The sequence below is a fragment of the Nilaparvata lugens genome, chromosome 1 (assembly GCF_014356525.2).
Source record: "Nilaparvata lugens isolate BPH chromosome 1, ASM1435652v1, whole genome shotgun sequence".
Taxonomy (NCBI): Eukaryota; Metazoa; Arthropoda; class Insecta; order Hemiptera; family Delphacidae; genus Nilaparvata; species Nilaparvata lugens.
The window spans coordinates 6,448,904-6,463,524 of NC_052504.1; the positions used below are offsets into that span (position 1 = coordinate 6,448,904).

At 31.9% G+C, this 14,621-nt stretch overlaps 1 protein-coding gene across 1 annotated transcript in view; it reads right to left on the reverse strand.

The window, feature by feature from the left end:
- Window positions 1-14,621, reverse strand: part of LOC111061147 (dynactin subunit 1) — a 56,178-nt gene that overhangs the window by 5,292 nt on the left and 36,265 nt on the right. Inside the window, exons 12-14 of the mRNA XM_039419248.1 lie at window positions 11,186-11,254; window positions 8,465-8,620; window positions 5,334-5,423 (exon numbers count right to left, since the gene is read on the reverse strand). Of these exons, the coding sequence (XP_039275182.1) occupies window positions 5,334-5,423; window positions 8,465-8,620; window positions 11,186-11,254 (315 nt within the window). The remainder of the gene's footprint in view (window positions 1-5,333; window positions 5,424-8,464; window positions 8,621-11,185; window positions 11,255-14,621) is intronic.

Here is a 14,621-nt window from a genome sequence, read left to right on the forward strand (position 1 = left end):
CACCCTATACCATGGGATATCTACTTATGCTATTGTTTCTCTATGCTATATTACCCACAGTATGGTCAATGACTGTCACGCATTTGATTGGCTAGCTCGATCACGTGGTACAAATCCGCCATTAAGATTCCAAACAAACTTTATAGTCCTATCTTATTGCATAGGAAATTTGGAACTTATCATTTCTTTTGCCGATTGGAAACATATTTTAAACTTCCGGTGAGTTTAGTATAACCTTTTAGAAGGGTAATTGATTATACTTTAATATAGACCAATAAAGTTGATTTAAATAACACATAAAACATCAAATTTTCTTCCCTCGGGCTCCTAACGGACCACTTCCAGAGCTTTCGCGGACCACTTTTTGGAAACCACTGATCTATAGTGAGGTCCACGTTATAATGGCAGTACGATTGACAATACTGTTGCTGTCCTTTTCTATCATACAACAAAACAGATAGCGCTATCTCTCTCTAGCTTTGCAATGTTGTCAGTTTGCCAGAATATTTTATTTTTACTTTTGACAGTTACTGTTCAAAAGTAACTCAGCCGCCATTTTTTTCTTCATTCTATCAAAATACTTTGGTACACAAGCCGCATAATTGATTTAATATGTATTTTTGAAACAATGAAATAATTTTTAGACATACCGTATGAGAAACACAAATTAAAATACCTGAAATGACATTTTAAAAGTTGATAACTAACCATCCTAGACTTCATCCATGCTTCAGTTAGCCTACACGTTTAGGTTAGACCTACTCGTACCGGTATAAATAATATTGAAAAGTTATTCCAGAATAATTATTTCCATTTAAATTACTTATTTCAAAAAGGATTTCTATTTTTCTATCATTTTTAAAAGAAATTGGAATAGAATACCTACCAAATAACTTAATTTCTGTTGTTTTGAAATTCAGATTGGTGTATCACAGCTTTTTAAATTAGCCGCCATTTCAGGTTTGTGTAAAAATAAAAATCTGATCTTAGTTATGGAATCAATTTTCGAATCAAATTATGAAAAAATATATTTTCTTGAATAATTTGACATTAAATTGATTATTTTATCAGGGGAATGATAATTATTATTAGATCAAATTTAATGGGATGAATTGAGTAACAACTGTGTACAATCAGTGGCAAAATTGAGAGACTTGGCAACGTTTTTCTCCTATCTTTATTCACTGCCATTATAACGTGGATCTCACTGTAGATAAATATGCAGAAAGATAGATTTCTATTTTATTGTATTTCCTCATCCAATTTATTGGATCGAACTTCCAATAATCTAATTTCAAAATATTTTTGCGGCTCAATTGGATGTAACATTAATTTTATGAAATATTCACCGTGATTTAGTGCTGTTCAAAGACGTCTTTACTTTTATGTTTGATTCTCTTCAGTCCTGAGAAGCCTACCATGTTTAATTGTTCAATAGCTGTTGATTTATAGTATGATCAATTTCCCTTCGAAAATGTTATACCAAACTCATCGGAAGTTCAAAATATGTTTATAATCGGTAAAAGAATTGATAAGTTCCAAATTTCCAATGCAATAAGATAGGACTATAAAGTTTGTTTGGAATCTTAATGACGGATTTGTACCACGTGACAGTCAATGGCCATACTGTGGGTAATATAATACCATAATTATAACTACTTATTGAATAATACTGCTTGCAGGAACTGTCCCCCAATCTCAGACGCATAGTCTTACTGGGGGAATTCCACTCAATCAATATGTTCTTTCTACTGTTTTTGTAAAAATGTGATTCTTATTTTGTTGAATATCAAATATAAATATGTACATGTATTGTATGCCAAGTGGAAATAAACGAATTGAATTGAATTGAATTGGATATAGTTACTGTAGTTAAGCTAATACAGAGGGACCACGAGAAACATTTACATTTTAGAAATTAAAAACAATATTATTTTTCAAGATAGTATGAGCCCAACTTGAGTAAAATAGTTGTGAATATATGCCATTTACTTTATATAAAGAAAATTATGTCAGGAAGATGACTTCCTTCTTCCCTGAGGCAATTTTTCTATTCTGTTCAAGAAGCTAAGCTCTTCGAGATTTTTGGAGTTGTATACTGCCCTCCTCGATCTCCGGACCTTAACATGTGTGATTTTTTATTAGTGGAGACATTTAAAGAGCAAGTTTATCGACATAAATCCTGTACTTTAGATGGCTCGAAAGCGTCGATATGTTCTGAGGTGGCGTTTATCACTGAGGATGCACTGGACCGAGTACGGGAGAGCTTCCTGAACAGAATAGAAAATTGCCTCAGGGAAGATGGACGTCACATTCCTGACATAATATTCTCCATGTGAAGTAAACGGCATATACTCACAACTATGTTACTCAAGTTGAATAAATATGTCTTGAAAAATTAAGTTTTTTATTTTCAAAATGTAAAAGTTTCTCGTGGTCACTCTGTATTATACAAGATTAGAATCTGCTATCAACACCTCATTATGATTGAAAGACACCGACAGTTACAGATTGTAATATTACATTTTTTCTCAATTAAAATCGAATTTTCAATTCGATATTTAAAATATTAATAAAACTTGATAGCGAATATCGGTGTAATCGATATACGGACTAAACTTTTCACAGGGAATTTATCATATATACTAGTGTTGAACTTTCCACTGAATCACTGTAACAAAGTTCTATTTCTGAATAAACAGATAATTCTAAACAATATAAAGGTTAATTAAATTTAAAATAACTTTAAAAATAAATGAAATTTGCAGAGTTGTTTTCTTTATTAGTGAGGTTGGCATTGATGACGTTTTTAAGGTGTGTCTTTTAAGAAAGCAAGTCATTTTCGATCTCAGGAAAAATGGCTGCTGGCTGAAATAGAATCGTTTTTGTCCTGTTGAAAATTTTCTGTTTATGTGAAATTTAAAATGTTTTTATTTGAGATCTGAATAGTTTTTTATCATTTTCTAAATGTGTGTTGAATGTATCGTGTAATTTTGAAGTCTGTAGCCAAACAAATGAATTCAATATGAAGAGATAAGTATTTTAGCTTGTAAGATTCTATGTTTAAGTGTCAAATGGTTTTGTTCAATACATTTTGTTGTAAATTGCCCAAGTATTATGAAAATTATAATTTAATTTTGCTCTGAACTGGATTTCTTATTCATAAGCATTAGATCCATTCATGATATATCAAGATATAAGCTTATTAGGAACCGATGACTTTCCTCAAGTGATAGGTGAATGCTGTCCAACCTGTTAGGATAAATTGGTAGCACGTCAAGTTATATCTGACTCAATACAAGTAGGAAGGTGATAATTACTGAAATATTGTAAGGCTAACATATTGATGAAATTCACAACTATCATTAAGTTATCAAGGGTAAGTGTATACTTCCATTCTAAATCTCACCATTCATGACAGACGATTTTATTGATGGCGAAAGGAGACATGCTATTTTGGTACCACGGTATCATGTTGTTACATGATTCTCATTCAAGTCAATCTGAAGTTTGGTCAAAACGTTTAAAATCTATACTCTGGTCAAAAAGTTTACAATCTAAACTTTGGTCACAGAGTTAACCAATTCGATTCACGTGATTCTTTGTTGTTACATGATTCTCATTCAAGTCAATCTAAAGTTTGGTCAGAAGGTTTGAAAATGTATACTTTGGTCAAAAAGTTTAGAATCTAAACTTTGGTCAAAGAATTAACCAATTTGATTCACGTGATTCTTTCTAAGCTAACATACTCCTGCTAACGGTACTTTCTTGGGTATTATTTATCATAGACATTTCAACTGTTTTGTCTAGCAGTAGATTTTAAGCTCAGATCTAGAGGTCAACTGCCATTGCTGAGCTTTATAAAATTCAAATTTGCCGGCGGCCTGTGGAACAAGCCAGAAATATATATTTTTCTCGAACATTCAAACTATTTGGTAGATCAGAAATCTCTTGAACTAGTAAATATGGAACTTGACTGCTATGGACTGTCATGCGCCAAATGTTCGGAAGTTATCAGGAAGATATTTGGTCCGGTGTTTGTAGACAATGGCCCATATGAATAAAACCAGAGCAAATGCTCATGAGCAAGAGCTTGGAGCATAAGGTTTTGCTCATGAGCAAAAGGTAGAAGCAAAAGCATCTGCTCATTTTCATATGAATAAGCTTACATAATATACTCTTACCTTATGCTCCTGAACTCTGGAGCAAAAGCTCACGTATTTTAAAGATTCTTCATCAGCTGATTCGCTTTTGTAGCCTTACTTTGTTTTTATAGCTCACGGAAGCGCTAAATATGCAAGTAGGGTGCACCGCTTGTGTTTGCGTCGTCTGCTCTGTTTTCCATTTATGAATAGAGTTTTAGGTTAGTTGAGTTAGTTAGTTGATTTTGAAATAATAGCATGAAAAAATGTCATCTCTATAATAATATTCAGCATATTCTTATAATATCAATAGCCTTCTTATAATCGTCTACACTCTCATCTTCTTAAATGCCTATTTTGTGATGGCTATCTTTATAACAGGTAGCTATCTTTTGTATTTATTCTTTTGTAGGGATAATGGTGATATATATCATGATTGAATCTAAATAGAGTTTTATAGTTCTCAACTATTGGTTGTGATCGTATCTGGTATAGTTTCCTCTTCCTCATACGGATTAGTTGAGCCATTTTACTATGAGCAAAAGGTGATAAGCTGCTCTAGACTAGACTCCCATTTTTGAAGCATTTGCTTCAAAAATGCTCTAGTTTATTCATACAATTTTTAGCAAAAGCTTTTACTTTTGAGCAAATGCTCAAACTATTTTTTTGATGAGCATGAGCAAAAGGTTTTGCTCACGTTTATTCATAGGAAATGAAGCAAATGCTCAACTTTATTCATATGGCCCAATGAGTGGAGAATTCGCAACAACATTTGAATAGATAGCATTCTCTAAAAAAAGACATTGTGCGATTTGTAAAATCAGGACAAATCTCTTAGTTGGGACATGTCCTAAGAACGTACAAATGTAGAGGCAGCTGTTGGAAGAATTAATGGAAGGAACACGTAGGAGAGGAAGACCAAGAAGCGGTGGATTCAGGAGGTTGAGGAGGATCTACGCACCATTGGAAAACGTGGTTCGTTTAGTCGAACAGAGAATAGGAAATTATCATTTTCAAATATCGATGAATAAAGTACATTTTCATAACCTTTAGACTGTGTATTCCATATTGTGGTTTCGAACAGTTTTGGGCAAATGCCTGTTGTTTTTACCTTAATCGTATTTGTATACGAATGAATAGATGAATAAAACTAGCGTAGTTGATAAAATAAGAAATACGAATGAATCCTACCTTAGCCATCTCTGGAGTGGGGAATATGGTGAAGTCCGTATTGATGCTAGATCCTTTCGTACTTTTCAATAGTTCATTGTTGACTTCAATCTGTTGAAATAAAAGACAGATTAAATAACAATTTTTTCTGCTTTCATAAGTATCATAAGATAGGTTTGATCAAGGAAAATTAAGGTATGATATTCACTAAAGTCTCTTAGTGAGGAGAAATATGAACAATTATTACTCAAAATCAGTATAGAAGAATGAACAAACAAAAAAGTTGAGTAATATAACTGTAGCATACACTCCAGTATGCAATAGACTTAATATTCTCAACTTGATAAAGTGAATAAATAGATGGATAATTTGAATCGCATTAATTAATTAATTAATTACACAAGTGTGTATTAATGAAATAAACTTTTGTAAGTGAGAAACTACATGTAGAGGAGTCACAGGTGAGAATCTGATGCTTGCAAATAAAATAAATAAATGAAACACCTTCGTGGCGTGAAACTAACGCTTGTTCATGAAAAAAGATACATAATCTAACTTTATAGTAAATTCATGAATTTAAGAATATAGTTTAAGTTATATAGTTAAATCATAATAAAGTTTATAGTTATAATTTAAGAAACTAATAGATATCAACACAGAGAAATGTATTTTTCATTTTGAATCTTACTTAATATAAATGATGTTAATCCTCTCTTTGCTCGTCTATTTAATAGACGATTTTCAGCATCATGGCAGATGAAAAGAGATAGATGTGAAATAAGTCTATAATAGACAAACGCAACCTTTAAAAAATAATCCTAAAGGCTGAAAATAAACTTTTTACTAGTGATATTTTTCAAAGTTTTTCGATTTGTATATCATCAAGCTATCAAGATGGAATAGTTTTCTCAGGGAAACATTTTTTTCCAGTCATTACTTTTCGAGATATGAGCGCCTAAAGTTTAAATTTTTGGGACAGAACATTTTAAATTCGGTAAGAGATAAATCCATGAGACTTGGAGGATAAATTCTTCACAGTATTGTTGATTGAATAAAACAAAAATCTTTTGGAAATATCAGTTTTCGAGAAAGTTATTCAATTACCCAAAAATGACCAAAAATAACTCAACTAAAAGTTATTTTTGGTCATTTTTAGTGAATTGAATAAGTTTCTCAGAAATTGATATTTTCAGGAAATTTTTGTTTTATTTTAATCAAAATTACCATGAAGAATTGATCCTCTAAGTTTCATGGATTTATCTCTTACCAAATTTGAAATGTTCTGTCCCAAAAATTTAAACTTTAGGCGCTCATATTTCGAAAAGTAATGATTGGAAAAAAGATGTTTTCCTGAGAAAACTTTTCCATTTTATTGCTTGATGATATACATATCGAAAAACTTTGAAAAAAATCACTAGTGAAAAGTTTATTTTTAGCCTTTAGGATTATTTTTTAAAGGTTGCGTTTGTCTATTATAGACTTATTTTACATCTATCTCTTTTCATCTGCCATGATGCTGAAAATCGTCTATTAAATAGACGAGCAAAGAGAGGATTAAAATCATTTATATTAAGTAAGATTCAAAACGAAAAATACATATTCATGATATACATATCGAAAAACTTTGAAAAAAATCACAAGTAGAAAGTTTATTTTTAGCCTTTTTCACAGCCTTAATAACTTACAAAACGCATGAAAAGAGAGCTTAACAGATTTTGTCTATTTTTCATGCGTTTTGAATGTAATTAAGGATTATTTTTTTAAAGGTTGCGTTTGTCTATTATAGACTTATTTTACATATATCTCTTCAAAATTTAATTTTCTACAAGTTCTGTAGGAAAATATTATGTGTTTATTGTACATTTAACTTAGTAAATCTGCTTCAAACCTTAAAGGAACTTGTTTTTCAGGACCAAGTTTCGCATATTTCGTCACATATCTCAAGAATTACTGTAGCTACAGGTCTGGAAACGATGTTATTCAATTTTTCAGTTCATTTTACATGAAGTACGCTAAATTGTACATCTTAATTAACAGCCAACAAATAACCGTAGGGCTTCGTTTCAGCAGGGGAACTGAAATTCAGACGAAATCTTTCACTCTGTATAACTTGGTAACCAAGCATTTTCGGACCTTTATTAATAAGTACTTTTTGGTTCTTTTGATGTGAGAAATCAAGCCCTGACTTATGGGTACCTTTTTCAGAACACCCTATATAAAGTTTTGAGTATCAAGGAATTGTTAAATATTACGGAGTACATTAAATACTCTTTTATGGGAAATGTTTGAGAGAACTGATTCTCAAGCAGGAATTGCCCAAATATAAAGTAAAACGATAATGAAGAATGTTTGTAAAATGTGGAATAAAATAGATCACATAGATTATACATCTGGTAAGCTCAGTAAAGGGATATTTCTTTTGCGTAGACTAAGCAATATTGTCGAGCATGATGTCTTAATGAGTGTCTATTATGCGCACATATATAGTCACTTAGCTTATGGTGTCCAGCTATGGGGAAATTGCTCTATGGCTGTTACACTTTTTAAATTACAAAAAAAAAGCTCTTAGAATTATTTGCCATGCACCACCGCTTGCAAGTTGTAAACCTCTCTTTCAAGGATTAGGTGTGTTGACTCTTCCATCACTATATGTGTATGTGTGTTTGATTTACATGAGGAAGAATGTGGGCAAATATGTTATAAATAGTGATATACATAATTATTGTACTAGACACAGGGAGGACGTGAGAGTAGATTCACACCGTTATACTGGCACTCAGACAAACTGGCAATTTACTTCTATAAAACTGTTCAATAAACTTCCTCTAGAGACTAGGCATCTAGAAATCGAAGAATTTGAAAGATCTATCAAAGCTATTCTTCTACAAAAATGCCTTTATTCAGTTGAGGAATTCTTTGCATAGCCTTAATACAATATTTGTTAAGTAGCACGCCTTCAATACTTACCTATAATTAAAAGTGTTTTATGACTTATTACGACATATTGATTGGTGTAAATGTTTGTTTGACGATTGTTTTAACATGTGAAAGTGTTTCTGACAATAAAAGTAATTTTGATTTGATTTGAATAAATCTTAGATATATAGAGATACATGTTTGAACACTAGTACATTTCAATATATAAGATGTACCTGTAATTTGCGAATCTTGTCACCAATGAGCTGTGATTTGCACAGGTTATTCACTAGATGATAGTTGGGTGACAGCTTGTCAAGACAGGGCTCTTCACCAGGCTTCTGCTTAGTAATGTCTATGACCTTTGTCGTAGCCATTGCATCATATACTTCCTGAAATTTGCATTAAAAAAAATTAAAATCAAGCAACGACATTAAAAATGTTACAGTTTAGATCATATTAATCATTGAATACATAAAAAAATGTCAGAAAAGTGAAATCATAGCCCTATTTCGAACTTTCAAAATGTAATCTAAGGCTCAACTCACACTTACGCGACTCAGGTCGAGAGGAGACTCGACTCTAGTCGAGAGCATGTGTTTCCAAATAGTGGCTCTCAGACCAGTCGATTCTAGTCTCCGCGACGTCACCATTTCAAAACACATGCTCTCTACCAGAGTCGAGTCTCTTCTCGACCTGAATCGCGTAAGTGTGAGTTGAGCCTAAATTTGGGATAGAAATAGCACAAGGAGTATCATTAGTTTCTCTCTCCCGGTCAGTCCTCTCTTGTAAAAATAATAAATGAATAAGTATATTGCTATTATAATTGAACAATTTGCTACACAAGTCAACAAGTCATATTTAACTTCTTGAGATTAAAAAATAAATCAATCACACCAACATTAGACATGAGAACAAGACTGGAGGAGTTGAAAATATAATAGATTTAGAAATGATAGTAACAATGAAATTGAGCATAATTTAGATTTAGTTGTACAAGGTGTTTCAGAGAAACGGGAAATTTTGGAAGTTAAAAAATTTCAAGAAAAACAAATCTTTAAATACTTTTAATAAAGTTTTTCATATCATTCAATAGTAAAAATAATGCCATTTTAGAATAAAATAATACCGTAACATTTATTTTTTGAAGATGACATCTTGCAGGTGTGTTCCTTTTCTACGCAAATATTCCTGTAGTCTCTTCATCACTTGTCGGTTCGCATAGCTGCCTTCGTTGACAGGACAGTTCGACTCGTTTGTTGATTTGTATTTCTATCGGAAATTATTAATTGTAATTCCGTGTCTCCGATCGTAGGGAGTAATAATTGATTTTAAAATACATGTGAGAATTTGAGTATTTTTAGTGTGAATTTTGAGTAAGTAGTAGTGAATTAATACCTAGTAAAATTGAGAAGCAGAATTCCATACATGATTCAACAACTCTCTGCATCTGGCTACATCAGAAATCATCAGAGGTCAAGTGATCTATTTACATTTCTCTATTCCTTAATTCTTTCCTTTACCTTTTTACCACCCAAACCTATAGATAAAAATCACTCTGACTTACAGCATAGATCATCAGCCGGGGTAAGTTTCAAGTATTTTTCTGCCAGAATACATTGAATATTAAATCGATTAAAATTACAGTCCAATTAATCAGAAATTTGTATAACTATTCTTGTCCATGGTTTGAATCTCGAATCTTCGCTTTCAATTCTTCCCTTGTTGCAGAATCGAAAGCCAAGATTCGAGAAGCGATTTCAAATTCCAGTTGTAATGTTACGTCAAACCATGGACAATGTGATGAAGAGACTACAGGAATGTTTGCGTAGAAAAGGAACAGTGCTAGATGTCATCTTCACGGTATTATTCATTCTAAAATGGCATTATTTTTACTATTGAATGATATGAAAAAACTTTATTTAAAGATTTGTTATTCTTGAAATTATTGAACTTTCAAAATGCCCCCGTTTCTCTTAAACACCCTGTATAAGTAGATTATTCATTCTGAACTACTCATTGTGACTGATTCAAACAAAAATATGATTAATGTACGTTGATAGGTAGCTTACAATTTACTATTCAAATTTCGAACTGAATCTTAGGTAGGCCACCAAAGGTAAAACATGCATGATAAACATGTATGTTTATCATGCACATACACATGATGTTCATCATCAGCGAGAGGCTTCCAACATAAAATGAACAACCAATAAATAAATAAATAATTGGAAAAAAATACAAATGATAAAGATAACAAAAAACTTGACATGAAATGTAGCAGCTAAGAAAAAAATATCTGAGATACAAAAACCTAACCTCGAAAAATTTTGCTCGAAGCGTATCGCTGTTATGACACAACAATGTATGACGACTGTGTATCATGCTTGTTTTACTGTTATTGGCCAGCCTTACACTATCCCTGAGAATTATTACTGATACAAATACATTCAGGTAGATAGCAAGTTCAATTAATTCATTTTAAACTGAATGTTCTGAAAAAAGGTGACCATAAGTCAGGACGCGATTCCTCAAACAAAAAGAAGAAAAAATTCTAATTAACATAGTGACTCACATCGTAATATGGTTATTGTACATCTTAATAAACAGTCAACAAATACCCGAAGGGCTTCGTTCCAGTAGGGGAACTGGAATTCAGACGAAATCTTTCATCCTGTATAACTTGGTAACCAAGCATTTTCGGACCTATGTTAATTAGAACTTTTGTCTTTTTTTGATGTGAGGAATCACGCCCTGACTTATGGGCACATTTTTTCAGAACACTCTGTATATATTACGTATTATAACAAAGAAATCAATGGGTAGACTGAATTATAAAATTGGAGTTTTAGAATGTTTTTCATGTTATGATCTGATCGATTTCAAAAACAGAAAGAGATGTATGCTGGTAGCAAGCACATAAAATTGATTAATATTGTGCAGCATAATCAACTTACCTTGAGCAGGGTATCAACTTTCTTAATCAACTCAGTCCTTTGATTGGAGACATCTTTCTTCTTAGGTACCTGCAATATAATAAATAAATCTCTAAATAATCCTGGAAAATTTGTTGAAATCACTGGATGAGAATTAGCAAAAAATGAAGAAATCAAGTGCGAAGAGATTGTCAACAGTTAGTGATACATTACATGTACGAGCAGTGTCGAACAGAAATAAGCCAATGGGAGAGCAGATAAAGAAAATCTAACCAATCACAAGCTGACCAATGAGAGAGCAGTTATTTTGTTGATTAGATATGAGCCAATGGGAGTACAGATAAAGAAAATATAACCAATCACAAGCTGTCCAATGAGAGAGCCATGATTTTGTTGATCAGGAATAAGAGTACAGATACAGAAAATCTTACCTATCACAAGCTGACCAATGAGAGAGCAATGATTTTGATGATTTATTTATTTATTTATGGAGACAACAGGTTACCCCTAATGTGTCTCCTTCACAAATACAACAATACAAGATTATTATACAATGAAAAAAAAAACAATGAACAAAGTAACTTACAATTGCAATATTGTTAAAAGAAAAAAAACTATAGAAATACAAGAGAAGGAAAAAAACAGATGTATACAATAAAATAATTATAAAACGGAATATAGAAATGAAAAGGTTCTAAAATTAAAATAAAAATGTTACAAAGAATGGATAAAACTAACAAATGAATGTCAGAGGACTGGTACCTGCCAATGAAGCAACAGAATGAGTAAGAAGTACGAGTACATAGTTCAATAGATACACACCTATATACAGCAACAAATAATCGACAACACGACTGAGCAAGGATATCTCACAATAGACTGTTTAATATTCTATAAAACTTTTCATGAGAGAACCAAAAGATGTCCAGTTGCCCAGAGAAACAGTTGAAAAGTCTTTGAATTCTGTTGACCAGAGAATTATAGTGACTCACAGTTCTGGACCGGGGCACAAAAAAAGAGAAAGTGGAGCGACATGATATGGTAGATATATAAATATTTACATATGAAAGCAAATATGGGGTATCTATTTTATTATTTAATAAGCTATGGAGGAAAATTAAAGACTTAACATCTCGTCTTGTTTTTAATGATTTCAATTGAAACATATTTCTCAGAGTGTCAGAGGGAAAGTCAAACGGACAATTGAAATTGAATTTCCTGAAGTAAGTGTACCTTAAAAATTTATTCTGTAAACGCTCCAAAAGTAGCACTTGATCATTACAATAAGGGTTCCAAATTTCAGACGCATACTCAAGAATACTTCGGACAAAAGATTTATACAGAAATATTATGGGTGAGACATCATTGAAAGGTGAACATGTTCTCAGGATAAATCCCATCTGCTGATTGGCACTACTACATAAAAGGTCTATATGTTTATTGAATGATCCGCCTGATATTTTTTTGTGATTTGAGTGAGTTTTCCAGGGTTTTAAGGAAGAAATGAACTTGAAAGTTCAAACACCAAAGTGTAAGCAGGTTTAGTTCAAGTTAATGCTGTATTGCTAAAGTTAAGGCTGTGCAAAGGCTAAAAATAAATTATCTACTGGTGATATTTTACAAAGTTTTTCGAATTATATATAATCAAGCTATCAAAATGAAAAAGGTTTCACAGGAAAAAATATTTTTTCCAATCATTACTTTTTGAGATATGAGCGCCTATAGTTTAAATTTTTGGGACAGAACATTTCAAATTCGGTAAGAGATAAATCCATGATATTTGGAGTATAGATTCTTTATTGTATTGTTGATCTAGTAAAACAAAAATTTTCTGAAAATATTAATTTTTGAGATATTTATTAAATTTACTAAAAATAACTTTTAGTTGAGTTTTTTTGGTAAAATGAATAACGTTTCCAAAAATTGATATTTCCAGAATATTTTTGTTTTACTAGATCAAAACTACCATAAAGAATCTATCCTCTAAATCTCATGGATTTATCTCTTACCGAATTTGAAATGTTCTGTCCCAAAAAATTTAAACTTTAGGCGCTCATATCTCAAAAAGTAATGATCGGAAAAATAGTTATGTGTGCAACTAGTGCGCAAAGTGACAGTTTGCTGCACCGAAAGAAACGTTTACGCCCGAGCCGTAGGCGAGGGCGGAATGGTTTGTTGAGTGCAGCAGAGGAACTTTGCGCACGTATTTCACATTAAGTTTTTCCTACAGTTACCATTGAATATGAAAAGTGGGTAATTATGGGTAAAATTGCCTGAAATCCATCAAATGTTTTTCTGTGTAATTTTATTATTGATAAAAACTTTAATTTATTGTCAAATTGAATAAAAATGTTGTCCTTGGTTATAATATCTAATACTAATAATTTGCGCGTTGTGCTTGGTTGCACCTCTGCTCACTATAGCAGCCCAGTCACTGTTACAAACTTCATTTTGATTTTGCTGCACTGTTGCTCCATATAACCTACTAAGTATTTCGCGTTGTCATGTTGAAAATCTGGAGTGCAAAATAATATATTTCGCACCTAGGGCCGAAAATGAGATATTTCCGGCTCGAAATCGGTTTTTAAGTCCGAGGCCGTAGGCCGAGGACTAGAAAAGATTGAGAGCCGGAAATACATTTTTGCCCATGGTGCGAACGCTATTTTTCGCCACACCAAAAAAAAAACTTCCCAATATATAAGAAATTAAAAATAAATAAAATTCAAACAGCCTATTTTGATAGTTTGAATCTTGGTTATGACAACTTTCACTGTCAATTAATTTCAATATTACTAATTAATAATTTACAATAGTGACAATATTTTTATACTATTAATATTTCGAATAATTATTTGATTTTTTATAGCTCGCGCTTTGCGCCTGGTGCAATATCTCATGGATAGATGGATGAATAGAATTTTCATTACTATTTTGAAATAATGTGATTAAAAAATTAATATAATTGCATATTTCACAGTTTTGTCTCAAAATATATCTAAAAAATTGATTGAAATTTAAATTACGGTAACTAATATAAAAAAAAGCTTAATAAAAGTCGAAATTCATCGACAAAAAAAAATGTCACTGACCGAGGTTCGAACCTAGATCATGTTTGTAATTCACTGAGCTTTGAGTTCTGATGTACTACGCCTTTACGCTCTCGGCCATTGTATAATTTTGATCAAAGAGGCCTGTAAGTCAGGTAACGTATGTAGGCTACTATAATATAGTGTAGGCCTATAGCGGCAAACTTTAAGCCGGTTTGCCGGCATTTTCACAACAAAATATTGCTCTGAAAATAGTTAAATCATAGAGAAAACATTCGAAGATTCAATCTTGAGTGGGCCTAATGTTTTCTCTATATGGTTTGATATTGAAGAAAAATTATCTAAAAGTTTTAATAATGAATTACGGAAAAATTACTAGGAATTTTTCAGTCAAGGCTGAGTTTCACCAG